Source organism: Opisthocomus hoazin, unplaced genomic scaffold (assembly GCF_030867145.1).
Source record: "Opisthocomus hoazin isolate bOpiHoa1 unplaced genomic scaffold, bOpiHoa1.hap1 HAP1_SCAFFOLD_263, whole genome shotgun sequence".
Lineage (NCBI taxonomy): Eukaryota > Metazoa > Chordata > Aves > Opisthocomiformes > Opisthocomidae > Opisthocomus > Opisthocomus hoazin.
Window position 1 is genome coordinate 974 of NW_027448907.1, and position 27,747 is coordinate 28,720.

Consider the following 27,747-nt stretch of genomic DNA (forward strand, 5'->3'; position numbering starts at 1 on the left):
GTGGACACCAGTGAGAGATGACCTGCTTTTCATTCGTTCAGGCACTGCACCTACACTTAGTCACAGATCTGATTTTTTTTTTATGTTTTCCCCTCCAAGATGTAATAGACAACAGGGCACTCTTTAAGTGAAACTAAATAGCAGTTCTACTGATTTAAATACAAAAAGTTTTCGCCTGTGGTACATTCATCCAGAAGAACTTTAACACCTCTTGATAGAAGGAATAATAAGAAACATGACACTTTACCAAAGTAGCTGCAGTGGTATTTTCTAGTTTCAGTTTTAACAAAGCACCTGTGTGGAAGTTGCAAGCTCTCCTTATAGATTAGCAAACTTAGCAAGGACAAGACTGTGACAAGAGCAGGAGCTGCGACCAAGAACCAGCGAAAAGCAGCTTTGCAGTTTTGCAACGAGATAGAACGAACCGAGCATGCGCAGCGCCCCGGATGTAACTCATGGGCAAATGAGGAAGACTACCGAAAGAGATGAAGTAACAACCTAAGACCACCAGAGACCACCCAGGAGCTCTAATACACCTGCTAAAGGAGAATTGGAATAGATTCATACGCTCTCGGAAATATAACGATTAATATTCATATTGTAGTTCTATTTAACCTGAAATTAAAGGGTGTTTGGCGCACACATTTGGAGGAGAGATCCCCCGTGTGCCCGGCGCCGTAATAAAGGACACCTGGTTAACAGCATACATTGTACTGTTAGGTTATTACCGGATCTGTGAATCACTCTAACCAGCGTTTTCCCTTTTGACTAGAAAATGAAAATCTTCAACAGCAGATAGCCCTGAAATAAGCTTCAGTCAAATCTGGACCCAATACAGGGTGTGCATTATGATATGCCACAGATCGGGACTTGACTCTTCAAAACAATCATGCACTAAGGAAAATTTTAGGTTGTTATGCAGAGTTTTAACTCGAGTCTTGGCAACCGCATTTGGGACATGAAAGGTATCAGCACTACAGTACTACGTGCAGTAGAGAAGACTGCTCTTGCAGTTCAATTCCAACGCCGCTTCCTCAAACAAACTGAAGCTGCTGTGTTTGAGCAACATGGGTGGAAATCTCACCTGCCACGCTGAAGTGACGCTGGGGCACTTCTTCACCTTGTAGTCTCTTTCCTCAGGCTTAGTGAATCTCTCCCAGAGTCTGAGGCAAAGCCCATGGATTTCTCCTGTTTGCAACAGGGGATGTCTGAGCCGTCACATGGTGGTTTGTTGTGGGGTACCACTTGTACCCTGGATTTGCCTTCATAAATGCATCCCTGTACTAGAAAAGGAAAGGAAAACTTCCAGTCAGGTCACTCATGAGAATGCAGTATCCACAGGGCAGAGTGCACTGCTTGTAATGGGATTTAAGACAGTAAAGAATCCTTAAATAGCTTGATTTTTAACAGTTTAATCACATGTTTACAGTCTGACTGCCAACACAACCAAACAAAAGAAATACCATGATAGGAAGAGTTGTATTTCAAAAAGCGAGGTTTCTCTTTACCCACCTGAGGGTCTATCACCCAGAGCAGGCTGAAGTTCTGATCCTGCAAACTGCTCCCCACTGCTTCTCTGCTCACCTTGGCGAACAAGGACAGCTGTTCCCATTCTTTTGCAGGTACAATATTTCCAGTTTTACACTGCAGTTTCAATGAAATGAAGACATACATTTAGCAATACATGCAGAATGATGCTCCCAGAACAGGCAAAGAAATAAAACCTATGACCAGGATCACCTCATTTTCAGCAACTTCAGATACATCATCCCCGTGTTCCCACCAAAATGTACCACGCTGCATCAAATCAACCAGGAAAAAAAATCTTCAGGAACGCTGACCCACACACACGCTGTATCTTCAGAACCGGGCGTCTGTATGAAACTTGCACACTCAGGGCTGCGACCCCTCCCCCCTCACCCCTTTTCTCTCTCCCTCAGCCCGGGCTGGGAGCTCACCTCACCAGGGAAGGACACCAGGGAAGGACACCAGCCTCACCGAGCGACAGGGAGGGGAAAAGGGAGCAGAGAGAAAGGCAACACACAGGGAGGGGAGAAGGGAGCAGAGGGAAAGGCAACACACAGAGGAGCAGCTCTGCCTTCCCTTGCTCAGCCCACAGCCCGCTGGTGCCTGTGCCCGGGGGCTCCGTCTCCGTCCCCTGCCCCTCCCCAGCTCAGGGCTCCCCCCCGGGGCTGCCCCGGCCGGGCCCGGCTCCAGCGGGGAGCTCCCCCCCACCCCTCTCACGTGGCCAGCAGGCAGCACAGCCCCCAGTGCCCGCCCCACGGCCCTGCTCCCCTCACGGGCAGCCCCAGCCCTCACCTCAGCCGGGGCCTGCAGTGGATCCTGTCCCTGCCACACCAACATGGCCACCCAGCAGCCCCTGCCCCGGGCCTGCAGCTCCCAGCATGCCCCGGGAACCAACATGGCCACCCAGCAGCCCCTGCCCCGGGCCTACAGCTCCCAGCATGCCCCGGGAACCAACATGGCCACCCAGCAGCCCCTGCCCCGGGCCTACAGCTCCCAGCATGCCCCGGGAACCAACATGGCCAGCAGCAGCCCCTGCCCCAGGGCAGGCCCCAGGACTACAGCTCCCAGCATGCCCCGGGGCGCCCCCCCACACCCTGCCTTCCACCCTCTGGAAGCCTTTTCTTTCTTTCCTAACAGCTGAGCATTTAACTGACTAAATCTCAGAGGTACTCTTGTTTCTTCTCAACAAAGCAGCCATCTCCATCTGCTCACATCTGCCAAGCACACATCCAGGCAGCCCAGGAGAGCACGGGGTCCCATCTGCTCCCTGTCCCTCACACAGCAAGGAGGGTGACAGCCACCAGCCCCTGTGAGCTGGCAGCTCGCCAACAGCCACCGCGCGAAGGGACACAGCCCCTGCTCAGACACCACGGGCCTCTGGAATGGCTTTCCAGAAAGGTACCCAGGAGAGGGACAAAGAAGGACCGAGCTTCTGCAAGATCAGAGCAGAATGAGAAAGCCCAGAGTGTAACTTGGCAACACTCCAAAAGTGAGAAAAGACACCAAACTCTTCTGAGGATGTCACATCATCTTGGCAGACCAGTGCCCTTGCCCACATGCCGACAGGACCCACCAAAGTCGTACTCCTGAGATTTTCACCATCTGTGGTGGAAAGCCACTGGGTTTAACTGACGCCTCCAGCCCTTGGGACAGACAGACAGACAGATGAGAGGCTGTAAGGAAGAAAGAACCCCATGCTACGTCTACATCACCAAACGTCTCCAGGCACGTCAGACCTCAGCACGCTTCCCAGTTCCTCACAGCTCTACTTGGCTACTGCAGAAATAACTACTCCATAGTACTGCCCATGGCCGACAGCAGCCTGCTGCAAATTCCTTCCCGTAATTCCGCCCACTGAATGCAGTCGTGTGTGCACACAGACAGGACCCAGGAAGGAGTGGCACAGCCGGGAACGGGATTTTTGCCAAACTTGACAAAGACACCCTGTGAAAATGACAGCCCTTCTGTCTGAAAGAGCAACAGCAGCTTTAGTAGCGGGGTGGGGAGGAGGGGAAGCTGAAAGAGGTTCTGTAGCATTTTTCAGTACTTTCCCTTGGAACAGCTTGAATGAAATCAAGGTGCAATCATGCCTTGTGACTTTGGCCAATGAAATCCACTAAAACTTTGAGGAAATAGTTTATACTTTTAAAAAAAAGCAACAACCAAGCCAAACACCACAGTTGCATTTCTAGCAATTACTGGAACTCTCCTGACATAAATGTTGCACATTGCAAAGCTAAAGCACAGCCACACAGAGCTGTTTGGTGGTTGGAATAACCACCAAATAACACACGAAGAGGAGAACATTTTGCAACTTCATGGAGTCAAGAACTAAAGCAGCCACAACAGATGAAGGACATCATGTAACATCCATCATGTAACACATGCAAAAACTTTAGTTACTGCGACGCTGGTTCAAAACTGGGTGCAGGCATGACACATCCCTCCATTGCTGCTGAAACCAGAGCTCCATCACTGCTCCAGGGTTTCCACCGTGTTCCTACACACGTGCTCCTGCACCTACCCAGCTGATAAACGATCCAGGACCATAAACCCAACCAGAACGAACAAAGAAAAGTGTGAATTTTAGTGGAAGATTTCTGATTTCTCTTTCAGCTGAACATCAGATGCTTCCGAAAAGGAAACGCTGGGGCAGACAGCCCTGTCACAAGAAACTCACCTCCACAAGCAGGAACAGTGACGGCTGCTGGCAAGCTTCCGTCGGATGAGTCGCATCAGACTGGCGATTACTGGAGGAAACCTGGAACAGGGAGAGGGGAGAAAAACACCTCTGTGTTACTCCGACATCATCCTCTGAAGGAATTGTGTCACACGGGACGCACTCGTTAACTGTCACAGCACATGTCACTAGCAGTCACATGCCAGCTCCTCGTTTTATTTCATGTTCCTGATTTCTGCGCTGTGTTCCTGTGCACTGCGTGGTGAGGAAGAACTTCTTCCCTCTGAGGGTGACGGAGCCCTGGCCCAGGCTGCCCAGGGAGGTTGTGGAGTCTCCTTCTCTGGAGATATTCCAGCCCCGCCTGGACGCGGTGCTGTGCAGCCTGCTATGGGTGACCCTGCTTGGGCAGGGGGTTGGGCTGGGTGACCCACAGAGGTCCCTTCCAACCCCTACCATTCTGTGATTCTGTGATTCTGTGAGAGCCCCTGGAGAGCTGCGCAACACAGCCACTGGCTCCCAGCTGCCTCTGGCAAGCTTGGAGGAGGGCTGGGGCAACAGCTGCTTTGTCATCGTGGTGTTCCTGTTCCCTCAGGGTGGCCAGCAGATTGCCTGCAGCAAATCTTGTCCTCCTGAAGCGGCTGCTGTCCCTCCTCCAGCACATCGGCCAGCACGCAGCCAGCAGCAGGATGAGCTTCATCAGCCTGGCCATCCGCGTTGGGCCAAACCTGCTGAGCCCACCCAACGAGGAGCTGCTGCCGCTGGAGGCCATGCTGGAGGTGACGGAGAAGGTACGCTCTCTTGAAGCGGGACGGCTGCAGCCGGATGGTGATCAGAGCTGGACTGTGGAGAGGTCCCTGGCTGCCCCCTCTCTCCAGCAGACGCTGGTGGGGTGGCTGCCTGGAAGAGCAGCCCCACAGCGACAGCCTGCTGCGTGGAAGCAAGTGTCAGGAGTGGGAGAGGCTGCCTGCCTGCCCCTGCGCTGAGAGCAAGGCTTTGCTGTGTGCAGGTGAAGACACTGGTGGAGTTTATGACCTAGAACTGCGGAGAAATCTTTGGGGAGGAGGTGGCTGACCTGTCTGGTCCCCCAGCTGAGCAGTCGCCCGCGCCCATGGGCACATCCACAGCGGTGGTGGGATCGGAAACGGCAGAGGTACGGCAGCTCCACCACCACTGGGACAATGTGTCTGGTGTGGGAGGGCGGTTCCTGATGAGTCCAAGTGGCTGCTGGGCCTCTTCCTGGCGTTCCATCCCTGCTGGGTTTCTGTGGGTTTGGTGTTTTTTTTTCTTTGGGGTGATACATTGTAGGTGAAACTGGAAAGGTTGTTCCTCAAATGTGTTAGGCGTGTGCTTAATCAAAAGAAATACCTCCAAATTTTCTACAGCAAGACCTATTTCCCAAGCAAAGCCTGTTTGCCAAACGGTCACTGACGACTCCCGGGCGCCTCTTGCCACCTGCTGACGCCGCCATTTCTGGTGTAGGCACCTGTCACTTCGCCTCCTGCCAGCCCAGGGACACCGCTCGACTCCCCGGTATGCGCGGAAGGACCAAAGAGCCTTTGGACGAAAGCAGGTAAAAGGAGTCAGCTCTGGTGAAATGCAGAACTGATTCCAGTGGGTCCTGGTTTCCCCTATCTAATCCCACTGTGGGATGGAAAGGTTTGCAGGCTCCCCCCAGGAACATGAACACTGAAGAAAAAGAAAGAGAAAAGAGGTGTGGGCAGAGGAGAGGGAATGCCAGCAAGAGAAGAAAATAAGCAAGAGAGAAAAAGACGGGGAGTGGAAAAAAGCAGGAGGGTCCAGCGAGTGCAGAAGCCCAGGTGTGTGCCGGGCTCATTTGCCCGTCTTTCCCAGCTCTGAGCGCTGCTCTGAGGCAGTGCAGCTCGGGCTGGTGCTGCGCAGGGTTTGGGAAGGACCCTATGGCAGCTCCCGGGGGCTCCCGACGGAGCCCCGCTGCCTGGCACAGGGGCACGGGGCCTCTCTGCGCACGCACAGCTCTGCGAGGGCATCGCCCGTGGGGACAAGGCGCCAGAGCCACCGCGCAGCCACTGCTGGCAGCAGCTCTGCTGGGCTGTCGACAGCTCCCTGTGCACTGTGTTCCCAGAGACAGGGGAACCGAGCCGCGGCTGCTGCTGCCTCTGCGCGTTGATCCGTGCTTTCTGACCGTGTCGCTGCAGGTGCTGATTTCCTGCTCCTGGAGGAGCCCCTGTGACTGCCAGGCTCCCACGCTCGGTGTCCACAGTAAAAGGACGTTTTCTCTCTCCTGACTCTGCCTGCGGGTGTGATGTTCTGGACGAGCTGGGGGTGTGCATATGCAATACAAATGTCACCAAAGGGCTGAAAAATACAGCTGTACTGAATCTGTGCAGATGGCCTGCTCCGGTATCTGTTGGAGCTGTGAATGACTCTTTGCTATTTTTTTTTCCAGGGACTTTTATTATTTTAATTAATGATTTCAGGGAACTGATCAAGTTTAGCCCTGTTGTTTTTGAACAGCAAAGTCAAGGCTGATTACCAGTGACCTGACATGGCTTGTAATATGCAACACATCTAATTAAAAACATATCAAATCAAGTTTCTTTCTGTTGTATGTTGTTTATTATTTGAAATCATGTCTTAATATTTTTATTAAAGGCAAAAGAAATAAGTTACTTGCTATCACCATCTGAAGTCATTCCATTACTAAGAGTAAGGCCATTCTAAAGTCAGTCAAACTGGAAATAACAGTACTGCTTTCAGTGCCACAGTAAGCCTTCAGATCGCAGGATGGACCTTCTGTGCCTCTGTTAAAACGCTCCCTCTCTCCTCCCCTTTGAGCTGCAGTCCATTTGGCGGGAGACTGGCCTCTAAACCCTGGAGACCTTGACTGTGAAAGCTGTCCTCTGCATGGGCGTGAGCGTGACCTTGAATGTTGAGACCTGTGTGACCTTGACCGAGAGCGATGCTTTAGACTCTTCCCTTTGCCTCTTCTTGGATACGGCGGCGATGGTGAGCGGGAACGAGAGTGGGAACGCCTTAATGATCGAGAGGAGGAGCACGAGCGGGCAGATCTCGACTTGGAGTAGGTATGTGATCTTCTGCAGCAAGGTGAAGTATTATACGGAGACTTGGACCTTAAAAAAAAAGAAAAAAAAAATAGAAGTTCATTCAAAACAGTCACTCTCGACAGTTTTTTTCCTCCCAAATTCGGTTAGGGTTTATTTTTCCTGTCTATATGCTCACGTCAAAGATTCACGCAGCTGCCGACATAATGCTACTGCAAATTGCAGAACCTGATGACGTGGGAAAGGTTCTGCTCACCAGACAGAACAGCTGCTGCTTGTTAGTGTGAAAACATGCAGGAAGGGTCAGTCTTTTCCACTCCCCTCTGGCGCATGAACTACCACAGCCACTGATTGATTCAAGGTGGTGTATACTGGCCTTACTGGTACGTTAGCACGCACATTTTTAACGACTCCATCACTACTTGCAGTGCAAATCGTTTTTGTTGCAGTGAGATGCAGAAAGAGCAACTCTGAATGGCTACAGTGCAGTATCAAACATCAGGAAAACAGCATTTAGCCTGAAGTCAGTAAAGCTCCATTTTAAAATGCCAGCTCAGTCTGCTGAACTTCACTACTTCTTTGGCAGTCTGTGCGGGACGTAAAATATTTGCACTGCGCTCCTACAGACAGGACTACTTAACCAACACTTCCAGCCAGCTGTCCTAGCAAAATGCTGCACACACCGCTAGCTCTACCCAGGGACAGTGACCGCATTTCAACAAGAGTCGTATCAAAAAGCTTCTCAACTCGGCCTCTCGTAGCAGGACTCAGTGCCACTGCTCTCGGAAAGAGACTGACAGCATCGCCAGCAGAGAGCTAGCCAGACTCCTGCCCCAGCGATTTTTGGGGGTAGAAAACGTCAGCTACCCTGAGTTTTTTCTTCACAAGTTTTTCTTTTCTGATTTTTTAAAGAATCATTTCCCATTATTCTGCGTATGCTCATTAGCATCACGCCTCCTGTCAAAGTCCTTCACCAATTCAAGAGATCCTCAAAAAGATTTCCTTGAAATAATCTTACTGCAAGCACAGATCCCCTTTGTTAAAGCCAATTCCAGTTAAGCCATTTAAAAATTAATTACCATCTGTATTCTCCACAACTATCTGTGCACACTTCTGTCACTATAAATCTGCTGTTGCATCAGTTACGTGTTACAGCCTCATTTCACAGGTTACAAGTAGTAATACACTGAATTTCTGTCCATACTCACAGTTCCCGGCCTGGTCTGGCGCCTGCTGGGTGAATTGTACCGGCTCTCGTGGGATGACCTTTGGGAGCGGGGAGAGGAAACAGAACAAAATCCCATTCACTTTACCTGAAGATCATTGATAAAAGAAATTCTAAAGTAATACTGACTTACCAGTGGTGGGGATTGATTGCCTTTGGGGGCCCAGGAGACTCGGTAATGCTGCTTGTCTTAGGACAGCAACCTGATAGCCCTTGTGAAAAAATGCAAAGGGGTGGAAAATAAGCTCCACTACAATAGAGGAATCCTTGCATCTCTTGAAATCAACTTACCTCCTCTTCCAACAAACGGCTCACTGACAGAGAAGAAGATTCAGAACGTTTGGTGGCAGTCACCAGAGCAGGAGAAGATACAGCGGTATTGGCAGCACTACAAAAAAAACAAACAAACAACCAAATTTTTATGATTCACACAGGGCTTTGAAGAGCTACTTGAAATATAAAGTCCAAGGTGTGAAAAGCCTGACTACTGTAAACTGAAAAAAAAAAAAATCTACACCAGATATTTTCTTAAGCCAGTTGCGCATGAAAGCATTAGAATATGTAAAGCCCCCACGCTGCATCTCCATTTTGGAAGATGCGATAACAGCAGCTTTCCGAGGAAAGGTTTGTGTGCTAGTTCAGGGGCTGCCTCGGAGCTTCTTTTGAATTGCGATCCTTTGCGTTCAATGGCACAGAGGAGCCTGACAGGCTTTGGACAGAGCGGCTATTTGCATTCCAGGCATCAGGTGGAAAAAGTTCCTCCTTCAGGGTAAACCTGCACTGAAGGACTGAGAAGGGCACCACACAAGCAACACTGCTAAGAAAATTCTTGCATGAGGCACACGTCCAGCATCTCAAAGTGTCCTCTCTCCGAGCAGAAGCGGCAGCCAGAACTCCCACAATTATTTGGACTGGCACTAGTGACACACAAACTGCCAGCGGGGGAGCTCAAGAAGAAGACTCTAACTGCAGCGTTTTGGTGTCTTTTCTGTTTAGGTTGATCTACAGATTTACTTACTGAAAGGGTCCAGGAGGTGCGACAGGCAGGAGTGGTGGTGGCTGCTGCTGTTGCTGCTGAATCTTCTGAGGGAACCTTGTGGTGTAGCCAGCTCCGGTTTTGAAGTTGTTGACAGCCTGGAGGCAGAAGAACATTTACAAAAAGGTAACAGAAAATTTGAGTCCATAGACACACAAAAGCCTCCAGAGAGTAAAATTCCTTGTGTATTCCTGTAAATGCTATCAATCCTAAAATACATCAACAGACAGATAGAGGAACGCATCCCACTAAACACTGATGTTAATCGCTGGTAACCGCGAGTGTCTGCATTTCAGTACTTCAGTGTTAATACCGAGTTGAAAGGGAGGCAATCCTGTTAACCAAAAGCCTGACCTCAATTTGCCAGAGCATCTCTGAAGAGTTGTAAGCTGCTGTAACAACAAACGATGCATTTGAAAAGAACATTTAGCTTTATTCAATTTAGCCTTGCTGAAGGAGCTGTCAATTAATGTTTTCTTCCCTTTCAGCTTTTTGCAGACAGGCTTTGCTTACAAACAGTTTATTTAAAAGTCATCATGTTACCTGGCGTAGGAACTCGTTGGCAGCTAAATCATCAGGAGAAACGCCTGCCTGGTGACACGCTGGGCACGTATGTTCCTCAGATGCCAGCAATGCTGTTCTAATACCTGTGAAAAATTAGAATCATCCAAACAGTTTTTAGCAAAGCTAAGGAAATGCTGGGGGTTCTAATCAGCTGTAAAAACACCATACAGTTAATGAGTTACTATGGTCTTCAGTTCAGAGCATGAAGCTATAAAGGTTCCAGAGTGCAGAAGATTTCTAGTACGCAGCAAAGAACTGTACAGTTTTGGTATTTCACTGTTGTCACATCTGAAGATGCAGAGCAGGCTGTGCCTTGATGTTTTGACTGGTCTGTTTTCCCTTGTCTCGTACAGTGAGAAGTTACCCTCCTCAAGGTTAATGAAGAAAACACATCTCAAAAGACCATGAGGAGCTTTGCATTCTGAAGGGTTTAGCTAGCTTTCCCGTGGAGCAGAATGGTCATTAAATGCCCAGTGATCCGTTTGCTGCAGGCTGCAGAAAGTCACCAGAGCTGGCTATGTAACGTTCTACGAGAGAAAGGGCTGCGGACAGATTAAATGCATTGGATATCTAACGCTGTCAGCACCTGCACAGGTGTGCACTCTTCTCATAGCCGTCCCTCCGCGCGTGAAGAGGATTCAACTGGACAGGTGAAAAGGGGAAGAAGCTTTCTGTCTTTTTTCCCCCTTTGTACAAGAAGAGTCCTTCCCGACTCAGGGTATCCCTAAGTATCAAACAGAACGGGTAACCAAGTAGTTTTGTTATCTCCTCTTTCCGCTTCAGAAGATCAGACGCGATGTACTGAGCTAACAAACAAGGCAGTAACACTCACACTCGTCACAGTAACTGCTGCCGCAGCAGGGAGTAACGGCTGCATCAGTCATTGCGTCTTTGCAGATGAGGCACAGCAGCTCATCTGGAAGGGCATCGGAGGAGGAGGAGGAGGAGGGCAGCTCCTCTGGCACAAAGGGAGGCTTCTCCTTCTTGCCTCTGGCGTAAGCTTCCCTGTGGGAAGGGGGGGGGGGGCGGGGGGCGGGGGGCAAGGAAACAGAAAAAAAGTTAAAGGCGGGTAAAGGAAAACTTCTCCAAGCTGTGGATTTTATCAAAGGAAGGTAATAGATGGAATTCTTCTCACTCCACATCAGCCTTCTGAAATGTAGGCATTCAGTTTCAACTACTTTTCTATAGCCACAAGACTAGAAGGGGGAGGGGGAACAATTTTCCTTCTGCAGAACTCTCCCATTTGTTGGATCCACTAAGAAATTAGCTCAGACAAGAAAAATGATTTTTTGACAGCTAGAGAGCAGGTGAAATGAATCCCACCTCTCTTTTGCCAGGGGGTAAGAGTAAATGCAGGCTCACAATAAAGTTAGTCTCCGAGTAATTACATTTTATAAACAAAGGAAGTCTGTGTTACAGCTTCTACCCGAGGAGATCCACGACAGAAAAGCAGAAGTGCTACCAAGTGCTTTTTAAAACAGCCACTCCTGTCAGCACACAGTAGTAGTATTTTCTTAGTTTAGAGCAAGAGGAGAACTTTTGTCTCTTTCACATGTGGGATTTGCTCAAAGTCAGAGGGGGCGGAAACCTCAGTGCAACAGCCACTTGTTAAATTTTGCAAGAAGCCTTTGAAACATAAACCAGAAGCAAAATGAGCTTTCCAAGAGAACGACTCCCACTGTCAACACTACTGAAATGTTTTGCAGAAATACAGAAATGCCATAAGCTGACCCAAGTTCCAGGGGCAGGATCCCGCGATTTTAATACTAGAAAATATCACAGATTTTAAGGTGAAGATACGACGACAACGCTTCCTCCCTCGTAATCACAGATGCCGGCCAACATGGTTGCATTACCACTCAGACATTTACGCGTGGTTTTTCTCCTTTTGGTCAGTCCACTTAAGGCCATACGTACGCATTAATAATTGGTATTGCGTATTTTCCCGTCTTTGTCAGCATCGCGCCCTTTGTGTTGGGATCTTTCAGCTCAATCAGGAAACTCCTCGGAATTCCTGTGCTCCTTCTCATTCTGGGAGCAGGCACAAATTTTTTGTCCTGTTCAGAAAAGAAATGCAGACATATCTCATCTTAAGGCCCACACTTCAAATGACCATTCAATGTTGATTTGAAGCAGCAAAAGCCTGTAATCCTCTCCTTTCACCTAGCGTAGGGGTTGCTCAGCTAAAATACTTCTTTTCCTAAATGAATATAGCCAGGATGTTCCGAAGGCTTGAGCAGTGGTTTGCACTCAGTCGACATTCTTTGGCTTAACTTCAGGTTCCTTAAGCGTGAAATATCCCTGAGCTCACCATCCACGCAGGGGAGAGACACAAACCCGCTCCTCCTCCAAAGCGCAGCTCAGAGCCAGAGCTCAATTCCGTGCCCTGAATCAGTCACCGGAGAAACTTCTGTTCTCCGTCCCTATACGAGGGCTGGATTCACACCTCACGCGTGTACAGTCAGTGACTAACGTTCAGTGGCATGAAAACTCAAGCAGAGACTTGTGTAATTAAAACACGCAAATATTCAGTGGATGGGGTCAACAGAATCATCTTGGTTTTATACGGAACACTGGAAACCATGAACTGTCATTAAAAAGAGCTCAAACCAGAAAAATTTACAGTAATAGTGAAATAGATAAAAATAGGCATGAAAATTAACCAAGAAAGATCTGTGCTCATCTTTAATGTCTATGATCCAGAAGAAAGAAAATTTTGCTTTTATCATTCCAGGTTTCCCTTGAATTTTGAGGAGCTTTGCAACACTGCCCTAGAACCTCTGTACTTCACCCCAAGAGAAACAATTCTTAACAGGAGTCTTCGTGCATTTGCCCTGTGACTGCCAAGGTGAAAATATGAAAACCTGAGCAACACCAGAGGTCCCCTGTGGCATTTCTGGAAGAACAGGGACATATTGTGAGCAGCCCAGACACTCTGAATATGGACTTGATCACTCTGCAGCAGCACAGGCCTCAAGGCCATCGAGAGGCCGGCTGTGGATAAACAGATGCCCCAAGGCCAGCTGCGGGTAAACAGACGTTCTATGAATAGTAACAAATCATAGTCAAGTTCTGCCTATATAATCCGGGTGTTCTATTAATAGACACTCTATGAATAGTGACCAGTCATAACTGAGTGCTGTACCGAGTGCTGTCCATATAATAAAGGTTCTCTGCTAATAAATGTGACTGTTATGGATCATATTGATCGAGTCCTCGTTCCCACTGCAACAGTCCCCCACCACCTTACCCCACTTGTCGGGCAGTTCCTTCTATAGTGGCCTGGTTTTCCGTAGTAACGGCAAGGGAACGATGATGGAGGTGGACCCATGGGTCTTTTCATGTAACTGGAGATTTTTGGGGAAAAAAAGAAAAAGGTATGCTATGTCTCCCTTGCTAAAACAAACATCTCTACAACCTTTCCATAATCTCCAAAGAAAAGATTTGGCATTCTCAACACTTACTTGATGGGATCATACTCCTGGCAAGACTGCACCATCATGGCCTTTATTTTATCCTCTTCGGAAGCATTGGCTGCAGCCAGGTTGGCAGTCTGTTGAGCAGACAGTTATTGGCACACACACTGGAAACACATTTCAGCCCACACAGCAAAGACAACATCACTCATCCCGTCCTGCAAAGAACAGCACAGTGCTAGCTGGGGGACATGAAGACAGCTTCTTCTACAAAAGAGAGTTGTCCTGGAGATGTTCTGGGGAGTCCTCACGCCACAGCATGGTCTTTATGTACCTGTCAATCTACTTGACAGGAGCATTCTTGGGCACTCCAGTCCTTAGGCTCTGTTCGGGCCTTACAGAAGGGCTTGTGTAACCAATCCAATTCTATTCCGAGTGGACTGAACCTGTGCGTAGAAAAACCTGTAGTATTCAGTGTTTTTAAACCGGTTTTTAAGCCCCAGACTATTTGAAGGAGAAGACATCCACTGCACATTTCACTGAGAAAGACGTATGCAAGTATCCTTATTTCGATTTTATGGCATTGAAAGGACACCCAGCTGAAGAGTCGGGGCAGTTGTTTCTGCTTGATGAAATTCAGCTTCAGACACAGAAGCATTAAAAGCAATCAAGTTTTTTAAAGTCACTCAGCAAGACAAAAGATTCTTTTCAGTAGAAATTTGACCAAGCTCCCCCCCTGCTAACTTCTTGAACTACTGTAAGAAAAACCTGCACTTTCTTCCAGTTGATTGTGCCCTTTTAATATACAAGTTGTAATAGAGCCTTATGCAGAACTAGATCTTCAAATCAGTGAAGCCAGCTGATTTGTTTTAAAGTCCTCTTTGTTCAAATTTTTTATTACACATTATTCCAGATACAAGCAGGCTCTAAGGGAGCGACTGTAAATGGTCTGGACCTTCAAGTACCTATCACTGAGATCAATCACTCGTGGGTTTGGTTTTATATGCGTTCATTCAGAAAAGTGCCCACTCGTTTCAGCGTTGTATTAAATGGTTGTTTCATACACACAGTTTTTTCTCAACAGTAACATAATCCAGACCAACATCTTTGAAATCATTTCCATGAACACTTATAGAAAACTTTATGGATACCTGACTAATTTGTTGGAACCCAAAGAGTTTCCAGAAGATATCCAAAACCCACAAAATATTTCTAGGAATAGACCACAATTCAAGTATGCCCTTTAATACACAGTAATAATAAACCAGAAAACTTTTGACTGTAACACACTGCCTCCATGCTAAGCCGGTCTGCACTGAAGAGGTCGAGTACGTAACAGTTTTGAGCTGCTTTATCTTATGTTCTTGCACTTTTTGGAAATATTTGCATTTTCCAGAAAGCTGAAATGTGTACACCACTTGGGCAGTGTTTCACATTTTAGAGCCAAACTTCACAGGAGTTTACAGAACCACAGACAGGTTTCGCGACAGCGCTGTTGTCCATGTTACAGAAACGCCTCTGTTTTGGTTCTTGCAAACCCCACTGAAATGTCCACAACTTACAGGAATTGAATTCTTCGCTGAGAATTGTGGTAGTTTCCAATGCAAAATTAATGAAAAATGTTAGAAACGGTAAACGACATCTGAGGTTCTTCTTCTTTGTGCTTGAAGATGAGTAATACTGCCACATCACGTTGAGTCTGACAAGGTGCTCACCTTCTACCTTCCCAAAGTGGGAGCTTCTCTTTAAAGGACAGTGTCAAAAGATACTCATATTTTAAGATTCAAATAAATATTTTAAACTATTATAAATGAAAGTAATGTTGTGTTCAGATTGAAACAGTGATCCAGCTATAGATCACAGTATAAGATTTAAAAATATGAAGGAAACTCTTTTGATTTTTAAGGATTTGACAAGAATATATATGTACCTTAATAAGCTGGGCCAGAGGAAGAGATGCAGAAGAGTCATCAACCTGTTCACAAAAAATGAAACACATTTTGAAGTTCTGCAACCAAAACACAACAATAGTTAACCTCTGCTGTAGTCTGAAAGTCTGCACTATATCCTCTGAGCGTCACTGAAAGAGGCATTTCCAACTTGGTGTGATTTGTACTTGTTCCAAACAAAGTCCAAACCTTTGACAGCCTGAGAGTGCCGATGTGATGAAGGAGAAGAAACTAAAACAACCAAAGCCACTTGAGATCTACTCATTCCTCCAGAATATGTCGGAGAGAGACCCTTGCCAAATGCTCAACACTGCTTAAAAGTCAAAGGAGTAAGGCAGCTGTCAATATTCAGCTAAAAGGGATTTTAAAAAAATTAAGTTTATTTGAGAAGGAAGCGTCACTTCAGGAAACTTTTTTTCAGTGTAGTTTTTAAATGAATCGGTTAATGTCTCATCATTCATAAATGCACAAGGTTAGGCTTCTAAGCACACAGTAGCTGCCTGTCAAAACAAAGTCCAGGCATATCAGCCCTGAGACATGAACGCTGCCCCTCCTGCCAGTAAGTGTAAAAATGCCAAACTCACCGTACCCCACAAAACCCCAATAAAAGCACCAATCCGAAACATTAGCCATAAAAGTAACCCACCACTTTGTCTAGAAAAAACCAAACTGCTCGAAGTGTTGAAATAAATGTGTTTCCCATGACAGAGTAGCCTATAAAAACTGAGAAAACTGATTTCCTGTATTTTATTAGACCACGGGCCATACTGCCCAAATTGGTTTGGAAAGTGTGAGAATTTAATCTTATTCTCCTTGCTGTCAGACCAAAACCAGTTTTTAATGATGATGAAAGCATGGATTCAGAGCACAATCCTGGAATTTTTCTCTCCATTGCAACCACACTCCTCTCTCCCAGATACCTACTGGAGCAGCTGCAGGAATGAAGTCCTCAGGCCACTTGAGGGCTGCGGTGTTTATTGAGAACTAACATCAAAGTGCAGTTTTTCCAAGGGTAACACTTATCTGGTTGTTTTTCCAGGATATTGAATTCCATTATGCCACCAGCAGCAGTACAGCTTACACTGGTAAAACGATGCCAGAAAGACACTCAAATCACATGCAGAACGGCAAAAAGAGACCGTCTCTCCATCTCAAGTCTGACCAGAGGATTCGACTTCCCTTCTCTTCAGAACATTTTGTACCTAGTTCTGTTAAAAAGGAAGCCTGATCGTGTATTTTGAAGCTTCACGCTCCACATGACACTGCTTTTTACATGTGGAAAGACAGGCCTATGTTCTCTCACAGAAGCACAACCATTATAATTCTGTGGTTTTTCAGAAGCAAACAAGAAATTAGGAAAGCTCTCTGTTGGAGTCTAGCATTGAACAGTCTCCTCTTGACCAGTAATTGAAACACAGCTGTTCATAAACTATTACCTAGTTTGCGTTTTTTGCCAGGAAGCAGTTGTTATGTGGCCTGCAGGATATGGTCTAATTTCTTAAAGGAGGTAATAGCACTCCTTTCTACTAAACAGTTCTCAAAATCAGAAAATAGGTAACTTGGGTACTATTTACTGTGTTTGTCCAACAGCCATCTTCCAATGATCCCACAATCTTGTGCCTTTTTTCCCTTGAAATTTCTACTATAGTATTTCCTGCCAGTTCCTCCAATCAGTCAAGTAGAAAAAACATCTCTGCGAAAGCTGTATACAACCTTAAGAAAATACTGCAGAAGAATTTGAAAAAAACCCCAAACACCCAAAATCAACAGTCAATATATTAACTCCCATTTCCAACAGAAGGCTAAAAAGGAACTGACATAAAGCGAGTGGGAAGGGGCACAGAAAATAGGAGGAAAAGGCTAACCTCACTGCTGGAGGGCTACATTTAGATTACAGTGCTTTCCTAAAACCTGATAGCCTGACTGCACTCAAACTTCAGCCAGGAAGGATCACCGTTGTGCTTGACAAGCGCTCAGACAATGGCCAGGACTCTCTGCATTTCTGCAGCCTCTGAGGACAAATACCACCTCGAGATCCTCGCAGTCTGAAATAGGAACACTAAATCAAAAAGTATCCACTTCCTCGCTCTGGCTGTAGTAACAGTGGGACAGCAGCGCACATTTGGAAGTGTAGAATGATAGCTAACAGAAGAGCAAGACAAGGAAGAAATGTTCAAAGTATAAGTTCTTGTGCATGCTCTTCTAAAAAACATTGTAACTCCTTTTAATTTTGCTGCTTTACTGTTCTACAGTAATTGACAAGCTGTCCAGTGACTTCTTCCTACCACACTAAGATGCAGGTTCTCCTTGGAAATGTGTAGAGAAATATGTGTATTAAAAACAAACAAACAAACAAAAACCCCAAACCCCACACTTTAGACTAAGACCTGAGCTAACTTTAAGAATAAAGCTAGTTGTGTCTCCAGCACTAGCAGCACCTGAGGCTGCAGCGCTTTTACAGTGCAAGAGGGAGAGGGGACTTGTAAAGAGAGACGCACGGCTTGCACCTTGGCTTGACAACCCAAATCAGGGACAGTCAGAGCGAACAAGAAGGGCATGGTTTTGCTTTGTCCTTCACTACCTTTCATTAGTTCTATCTCACACTAAGTCTTCTCTCCCGCTCCAGGATTGTTTGGTTGTTTTTTTGTTGTTTTTTTCTGAGACGTCTCTGTTAGCTTACGGGAAAATGCTCCTTCGAAAGGTAATACGGACATGCCAGGGAACACGCGAGGCTAAAAGAATGTGAACTTTATTTATGAGCTTGGGACTTGTCTTTATAGGCATGGCAGTAAACAAAGAGAAAAATACTGTTTTCAAGAAATAAAACCCCATCTGAATTATATCAGATACCATAAACGTGGTTTATGTAAATGCATGAAATTAACTACGAGGGCCAGTTCAACTTACTCAAAAGTCACAATAGAGAGGCACTGATGTCCAAAAAGGAATTTGAACCCACCAGTGGTAGAATTGCAGAAGTCAGGTTTAGACTTGGTGTTTTTAGACCTACATACAAAAAGTTTTCCATATGAAGTTGATTGCATACCATTGCAAGGAAATCAGAGGCTGTATGCTTCAGAAAACATAGACCCAGAGTTCATGAGTTTCTGATTTAAATTATCCTAACAGCTAATCAAGTGATCAGATCCAGTGATCCAGGGTTAGTGTAATGCCTCACATGATTCTAGTGAAGAAAAAGCAGTCATACTTCAAATAAAGATGAAAAATACAAATCACCACATAGTAAGTTTTTTACTATAAGGGCTATTTTGACATGCATAGTTACACATAGTCGTCGAGCCAAATGGCAAATCAAGGTCTAGACCGTTACCAGTTCGATATTTCCTTGTGTTACTTGTTTCTATTTCAGCAGCAGAACGACAGTGCTTTGAAACCTGAAGAGCAATGCTGCCCCTTTTCCAAATATATCTTCAAAGCGGTGGCATACTAAAGAAAGGCTGAACCTTTGGGAAATTAAAGCAGCGTCCAACCCTGAAGTCACCCACACCCAAAAACGGACAGCAGGCAGAAGTTAGGAAAAAGGACAGGGCTCTTACCCACAAAAGCACCAGGCTCTAACCTGCTGCCAGAATTTGTACATTCTGCTTTATATGCTTTCATTTGCAGGCAAACTGTGAAACTAAACTGCTTCATCAGATAAAGTGGAAAGATTAGATGCAGAACGTGACAATCCCATTTACATTCACGCCAATCTATGAAAGACATTGATGTACTCAGCGGGGCCCAAACAATATCATTTCAATTACACAGGCTTAAGAACAAATACCCACTTTTTAAGGACGTGAAAAGAAATCATTTAGCTGCAAGAACTGGCCTCAAAACGTATCAGGTAAGTTGGGGTTTGTATTTGTTTGAACCCCCAAGGTAGAAGTAAGAAACAGGACACCAGGTTTAACAATAATGGATTCTCCATGGTTTTTGATAACATTGTCAAAAAACATTAGGCAAAAAAAAGTATTTAAAAACAAAAGCTAAGTGATACAACGTGAAAATGGAAAAAAATACACTCCAAACAATTCTTCTTGCAAGAAACAAAAAGCACACAACAAGCTATGCAAGCGTTCATTTTACCAGCTACAGACAGACAGGTGTAGAACATGGCACCACGCTCAGCTGTGCAAACCTCGAACCTATGTGATCTAAAAACGATCCTGCATTATCTGCAACACAAAATCATACAGGAAGTATTCCAGCATATTCAATATGAAATACAGTGCATCAGTAGGCACAAATACCAATATTCACATTAGAACTGTGCCAGTGATGGCATTCCTCAGCTTTTACTATGCTGAATCGAATACAGTGCATTTACAGCATATACCATATTTTAAGGCAATGTGTGGAAAATTAGCACAAGGCTACACCGTTTAGAATTAAGTGCAGTTTTACAGAAAAAAAGTGTGAGATTGGTTTTTTACGTACTGCTTTTGATGTTCCACTCCCTGGCTCAGTTCAACTTCTGGAAGAAGAAATAAAGGTGATCAGAAGTTAAAATAAAGCACTTGTACCCAGCTTAAAGCAGTGAAAGCAGATTACAGAACCTGAAAACCAAAACAATGTGTTCTGATAGTCTAGTGAATGTCGAAATGTATTTGTATCCAGAAACTGGTCTCTCTTGGGACATGTAGTGCAACTAAAACAAAACCCCTAAGTCACATGTCTACTTCATCACAAATTACTCTAAGAGTTCTAAACTTCTTGTTTGCATGGGTCACCAGCTGGCAAGCCTTGGTCTTTCCTCTATAGGCTCGTGTGCAAAAATACCCAGATTTGGGGTGTAAGAACACTTGCCATATCCCACCCCCCTCCCCCAAATGCAAGAACTAGTCAAACACTGAGAATCAGACTCTTTGGAGGATGGAGCAGATGGTAAGTTTACACTACAATGCAAATGCCTCTCTCTCTCTACTACAAAAGCAGTAAAAGCAAACACAGAGACTAAGGAATCTCTCCAAACAGAGGAAACGGGATCTACAGCTTGGGTCTCAGAACAATCAAGCCCAAGAACAAACCCAACAGCATCATCTTAAAAGTTACCATTGTTGGAGTTTGAACCCCATGTCCAGCAGGCCTAAAAATGTCTGTCTGCTTTGGTGGACACACGTTAAAATCCACCTCATTCCACCAAAACCTAACAGCAGCTTTAGCAGGAGAGGTACAACCTGAACGCCTCTGTAAACTGACGTCCATAAACCAAGTTAACACCCTGAAACCCCTAACCGAGCAGGCAATGCTTTACAGATACCTACGCAGCATGTGTTTTGCTGGTAGCTCTGAGTCCTCTGGCAGGGATTCTTCTGACAATAACTGATGAGTTCTTCAGAATCAGGGCATTATCGTCAGTGTATTCTGAAAAAAACATGATTCAGAAAAAAAACCTTTGTGAATTCATAGGAATGTATATTCGTATGTAATTACATAGCACTTCAGAGAATACCTTTACAGCTATGAAAGCAACATTTTATATGTAACATCACGCTTTTGTTGTCTCAAACACACTAATAGTACATTTCAAGTAATCTTTGGGTTTGATCATCAAACACAAGCAGCAAAATCTTTTTCTTTTTTTTAAAAGTAGTGTCAATGCCAACAGCAAAAGGGTCTCAGAGGTCACAAAAAGAGAGTCTGCTAATGCATGAAGTTCTTTCCTGATTGAGATTCAGTTGCTTTTGCTTCTGGTAGGCTACAAAACCAGTAGATCTTTGGAGAAAAATAAGGTCTCCCCTGCAGAAACCAGATTGTAACATCTGACTGGCTTGCCCTGCAACAAAACAGGCGCTTGGCTAAAGCATGAAGCTCTGTGCCATTGCCTTCCAAGGTGTTAACTAAAAGTGATTTCCTTCTGCTGCCAGTGCTCAGGACTGACAGAACAGAGAGGAGAGCCTGCCAACTCTGCTTCTGCGAGCTTAATCCGTCAACAGCCACACTTATCAGCTGGGCAGTGCTTCACATTTCAACGGAAACTGTTGGGGTTTAACGCAGCAGCCAGCAACGAGGACCCGACAGCCGCTCACTCACCCCTCCCCTTCCCCCCCAGTGTGATGGGGAGCAGAAATGGACAGAAGGGGAAACTCAGGGGCTGAGATAAAGACAGTTTAATAAGACAACAAAGGAAATACTACAGCTACTACTGCTACTGAATATGAAAAACAAACTCTATACAATACAATGTTCCCACCACCTAATGACCGATTCCCAGCCAGTTCCCCAGCAGCGATCACAGAACCTGGAACTTGCAGATTTCATGAATTTTGCAAAATTCCTGCTGAAGACCAAACTCCTGCAAAAGTTCGAACTCCCAGACAGGAGAGGATGCCAACTCATAGAAAAGCGAATTAAAGAAAAAGGATGCCTACCTCCCTGCTAGCCACCCTTACAAATTGAGCGTGCCATCCCTGGCATGGAATATTTCCGCTGCCCAGCTTGGGCTGGCTGTGCTCCCTCCCAGCTCCTGCGCACCTGCTTGTCAGCTGAGCATGGGAGACTGGAAAAGTCCCTGACTTCATAGCAATGACTGAAAACATCCGCATCGTCAGCACTGTTCTCCTACTAAATCCAAAGCACAGCAGCTACTGGGAGGAAGATTAACTCTATCCAAGCTAAAACCAGGACAGTAATGAAACTGCAGTGCTAGGATTTGAATCACAGAAATGTTGGGGCTTTTTTCAGCTTGCTTTCACAAGGAAGGCAGAATTGGCTCAAAGTAAAGCTGTCTCTCCCCTCTTAAGCTAATCGTCTAGTTTGAATTAACCAAAGGGATGTGAATTCTTTCGATTCACTTTTTGCAGAGCAGAGACACTCAAACTAAATCACTTGCAAAGACAGGCTTTAACAGCCTTTCGAAAACAGAGTGTGCCTGAAGCTCTCCATGTTTTGCCTTGGCTTTCACCACGCTAGTCTTCTGCAGAGGAGGGAAGCCTTGTGACCTTTTATATAAAGCCCAAACAAAAAAAACCACTACCTGTGACACTTCGACTGAATAAGCTTAAAATGCAAAGGCCTCTCCACGAGAACAGTGTTTATCTTGTTCTTACACAAGCTGGATAAGATTAAATCTTCTAAAGCACTGTCAGCAGCCATTCCCTGTAATCTGCCGACGGTCTTCAATATCAAAAGCCCTTACCTTGACAGACGAATCGGAACGATACTCTGAAAACCAAAGATGATGTATGTCTAGTCAAGCTCTGTCAGGGTGGTTTTACTCAGTGATCACACACAGAACAGGAATATTTCACAATTTACACTCCATTTTTCAGCATATTATTCCTACAGGCAGGAACCTCTCTCAGACCAAAACATACCTATCAGAAGACAGTATTTCAACAACGAAATGAAAATTTTACTTCTATTTCCAAATGATGGAATCCTTCTTCAGAAAACTGGGAAATCTTTGAGACAAAACTAATTTCTGATCTTCCCCCCTACGGAGCTGAACAGCAAGCTTCCTCGGGACTTTGGAGCAGTTTCAAATCATAGGAGAAAGGACTACTAATGACAAAAACAGAAGCTTTTACAGAAGTGCTAGCCTGAAGCCAACAGCTGGAGCTCTTCTCAAAAGGAAAATCTCACCACCACACAGCCACTGTCAAGAAAGGCCTGCCCTGGGGCTGTGTGATGGAGCAGGAGCTCAAACAGCTGTCGGGCCCAGACAAACCACTGCCAGGAGATCGTGCCAGCTGCAGTTCTCAAAGCCCAAAGCAGCTGCTTCTACCTGCTGAACGGAGTCACACAGAGCACTCCTTTTGGTCCACACCACAAACCACTGGATTGAGATTCCAGAGACGGAGGATAAGCAACAGCGGCTCCACAAAAAGACAGGACTTTGCTGTGCCTGTGCCGGACTGAGGATGGTGGTTGTTCTGCGGATGACTACAAAGGGTAGCACCTCTCTGAGAAAGAGACTAAATATATGAGGATAGCTGGATATGACTAAATATTTTAAAGCACTGTCAGCAGCCATTCCTTGTAATCTGCCTACTGGCATCTCCCAGCAGGAACCTGTTCCCCGAGGGCAGCAGCATCCCCTGGCAGAGACTTGGCAACTCCCAGGACCTACAAAGTAGCGTCCCTCGGCCTAACCACACACCTCAACCTCTGCAAAGTGAGCAGTGACCTCCTGCGCAACAAGGCGACTTTTCACACGTGTCCAAGCAGAGCTCCAACAGAAATACTCAGCAAGCTGGAGGTAACAACATGGGTGATTCCTACTCCCTTTGAGCACAAAACTTGTTTTACTGCCAGTGACAGACAGTGAGTGGCTACTGGGCTTTTCTCAATCTGACCTGAGATTAAAACTAAGGATTCAATTAATTCAGCAAACTTGCAAAAGCAAAGGAAGATTTGGATGTTATAGTAAAGTCAGGAGCAGAAGAGACAGAACAGTCAGGAAAGAAGTATTTCAAGGAACGAGTGGAGGCAGACAAGTTAACAGCTACTTTGACTGCTGCCTCATGATGACTTAGAAAGCTTAAATTAATAACTGCATTAGTATCCACAACCTTCTTCCTGCAAAAAAGTACAAACAACTCAAGCCACGCTCTGAAATTTATGCTGCTTCACATTTAATGCACCACTTAAAAATTCCATTTTTCAATTCACCTATAATTCTAAAAATCTGCTAGTTTTAATAATTTGGGTCATATATACAGTATAAACAGGTTACTGAAAAAAGTTCCTACTTTCTTTTATGGCCTGCTTTAATCCACCATTTTGATGCTGACAGCATTGCAAAGGCATCTCTCTGAGCACTGTCTAGAGAAGTATTTTCACTCCGATAAAGGACAGAAGCTCAGCAGAAGTCATCAGAAGGCAAGCCTACATGCGAAACGACAAAGAAAAGCCTTTATTAGGCTTGGATGTCTTGCTCACCAGCTATTACGTGACTGGGGAAGCGATCTGCAGAGTAAGAGATCAAAATGACTGCTGACATGCCAGACTGCCTCGACCAGAAAACAGGGTACTTCCCAAGAACACATTTTCTCCCTGCTGCTTAAAAATATGCTTTCTCCTCATCTCATTTTTCAACTCTGTTCTAATCAGCACCACTTGCACACTTTGTGACAAACCAGTCCTCTGTGTCGCTGGCACTGCCTCGAAACATCCTGATTAATAGACTGGACTGCTATTTCTGCATTTTCAGCTTCCACCAAAAGAGGATCCCAACCACAGTTGGTATCTCATCCTTGCTTGAATTAGCTAGTGCAGTAGGCCAGATGCTTCATGGAACTTTCATTTGCATTATGATTATACAGTACTGTGCTCCAAAAGAGCACCTGCATTGCTTTGAAAGGATGAGTCAATAAAATCTAACATACTTTCAGTCATTAATCTGATTATACAGACTGCCCGATGCCTTAACGCCTTATTGGCTCCGCTTGCCACTTCAGCATGTGACTGGGAAAGCGAAAGCCGAGCTGGACACCCCGTGGTAATGAACTAAAAGACACCTGCCCTAAGCCCCTGGCCAAGGGACACTGACCTCGCTGACCGCACAGCCCCGAGAGGTCCCAGCCCTGCTGGGGACAGAGCCCGAGCAGCTCCTTCCCAGACAGACCTTGCATGGGCTCCACTGAAACATCATGGTTTTGGAATGGGCACACGGCTTACCCTCAGTTCACCCAGGGAAACGGGGAACTCCAAACCCTTTAGGAAGGCTCCACACAGCAATGCTGCCTGGCAGCCCAGGAATTAATTGCACGCTGAGGCGTAACCAAAGAAATCCCCCACACTAGCACATCAACAAAACGGCACGGGGAAGGGCAAGCCTTAAAAGCTGCTGAAGTGTCTGCTCTGAAATGCTCAGTTTGCGCAGTCTTGAAGACAGCAGCTGTGAGGCCAAATGGTTTCACTCAGAGTTAGCACGAGGTTTTCTGAAGACATCACATCGTGGCACTACTACAGCTCTCAAGTGCGTGCTGCAACACTGAACTCCAGCAACGGCTGACTTCAAGAGACAGTCTGCCAAGAGCACTGTTCTTCCCTAAAACTATTCATCTAAGGCCAGTTCAGACGCCCATTTTGGTGTTACAGTTTGTTGATTTTGCCTGATAAGCAGAACAGCACATTCTCCAAGTGTTCTGAGTCAGAATGTTACAGAAACCTGAGTCACGGAGTTTGCAGTTCTTCCACAATAATGTGAAAACATCTGTTATAAAAGACAGGTCATGAAATTCACATCAAATTTAATAGAGGCAAGTTAAAATGCATCATTCCTGAGAACAGGCTTTTGGAAGGGAATTCTGCCTTTACAGAACACGCGTCTATAGGAAGCAGGGAAGAGGGCACGCCACCCCCCCACACCCCCCCTTTTTAAAACAGGTCCTGACTATCCCCACAGATATCCTCCCGAACCTTTTTAGCATTTTACCTAGAAGAATTCCAGGACACCAAAGCTTCTGTGAGCGCTAAATGTCGCCCATCAACCACATATTCCTCCATGCCTAGCTCTGCTCTAAAGCACGGATCCAAAGGCCGTCGTCAGAACAGCAACCCCAAACAAACAGCTCTGTGAGGCCTCAACACAAGTCACAGCTACCGGTCGTGGCTGAATGGCATTACCGCTGCCCACCCCACGTATCCCCGGTGCCGCTGGCCCTCCTGATCCCCCGCACGCTGGCGGGACGAGCCCCAGGCTGACTCATGCTACGCTGAGTTGAGCCGCAAAGAGCAGAGCGGGGCTCCCGCAGGCTGCAGCCCCATGCGGTGGTCTGCAACTCCACCAGCCGGGCGGTCCCCGAGGCCCCGTGCCCGCCGCCCCACTCACCTTCTTTGCTCTGGGCGTCGGTGATCTGCAGGTCGCAGTTGGATGCCTTCAGCTGCTCGCGGCCCATGATCTGGCGCTTGAGGTCATGCAGGGACATGTGGAGGCCGTGGAAGCTGATGGTATCAAAGTTCAGTTTGGCAGAGAACTTGTAGTGCACGCCAGGCATGGCTGGGGCCAGGCGGTGCCTGCTCCGCGATGGCGTCTGCTGGTGGGCGGGAGGACGATGGGGAGAGGCCTCCGCGGCCCCGGCTCAGCCTTGGCTCCCTCTCGTGCACCCAGCGCTGCCAGGCACGACCGCTGGCGACGACACCAACAGAACCCCTGCCTCATGGTTCCAGTGAGGGGTTTCCCGGCCGACAGCCGCAAGCACGTCACTGTGCACACAATGGCACACGGCAACCACCCCCCCGCACCTCATGTGACCCAGCACATTGTGACAAAAGGCCCCGTGACACGGGCGGGGAGTCCCGCCCTCTTCCTCCTAACACCTCTGAGAGCCATATTACCTAAATATAATAAAAAAGGCTTGTTGTAGTCTGGCAGGGCTAACGAGGGAGCTTCCACGACTGCTGGGTTTACATCTTTCAATGCCTTTTGGGCTGCCAGAGTCCGGAAACCCTCCGCATTTCCTCTTTAACCAAGGGATAGAGGTTTTTGCTCTTTGTGTCTGTTTGTTTCTCCTGTTAATGGGGATTTGGAAGCCTAGGTTTTCACATGGTAGCCTTGCTTATAAGCCTGTGGCGGAATACGGATTATATGTATTCATTCCAGAAGTCGGCCATAGCCACAGTCCAAACTCCAGCAGCAGAGGCAAACAAGCCTGGCTGTTGGATATGCACCAAAGCCCACCCTCTACCAGAAACCACCTCTCCTTGCTATCTGTCCCCTTAAAGTCTCAGTGGGACCAGGACAGGTACTGCATTATGAATCTTCACTGAAGAAAGCAAGCATACCGCCCTTACGCCAGGAGGGGTTTGTCTGTAGTCTGAAAGGAGACACCTGCATTTGCCTGGAAAGCCAACCTATGGACCAGCTTACCCGCTCTGCAGGGCTGCGAATTGCAAATGCCAACAGACCCTTAAAATTAATAGAATGGATGGAAAGGTACAGTTCTGGTCTTAGGAGCACACAGATGAAAAGGGGAATCTTATGCCTGGCATGTTCCACAGATCTGTTCCTACGCCTAACGGCAACGGTACTCCTCCACAGATTTTTCCAAAACCTTGCTATGCCCCAGATCCACTGAACGTGGAAGGGAGATGCTCCAGAAGTCCTTACACAAAACCTATTGTGATAAGCCATCTCGCCGTCGATTTCTTCCTGGATGGAGTTTATCAGGCCCTGCCGACCCTGAGACAACGTGGTTATTCACAGACAGATTAACTTGGTACTCTGCAAGAGTCCATACCCAAACTCGAGACACCAAGGCCTTAGTCAGTGTGCAGGTACAGTACTAACTCAGACACGAACCCCAGCGTGTCACTTCATCCCAAGTGCCACATTCACCGCACCTTCTTCCATCGCCT

The 27,747-nt window shown here is 46.5% G+C and overlaps 1 protein-coding gene across 1 annotated transcript; it reads right to left on the reverse strand.

The window, feature by feature from the left end:
• Nucleotides 1-8,456: 8,456 nt before the first annotated feature.
• LOC142359739 (E3 ubiquitin-protein ligase RBBP6-like) lies at nt 8,457-27,742 on the reverse strand (the record flags this gene model as incomplete). Its single annotated transcript, XM_075412166.1, has 12 exons — nt 27,728-27,742; nt 27,507-27,571; nt 26,728-26,852; nt 19,882-19,901; nt 15,420-15,464; nt 13,538-13,626; nt 13,324-13,420; nt 11,991-12,130; nt 10,906-11,078; nt 10,053-10,156; nt 8,765-8,769; nt 8,457-8,514 (listed from the first exon to the last, which is right to left on the reverse strand). Coding segments are annotated over exons 1-12 (936 nt in total), but the record flags the coding sequence as incomplete, so codon positions are not given.
• Nucleotides 27,743-27,747: the final 5 nt, after the last annotated feature.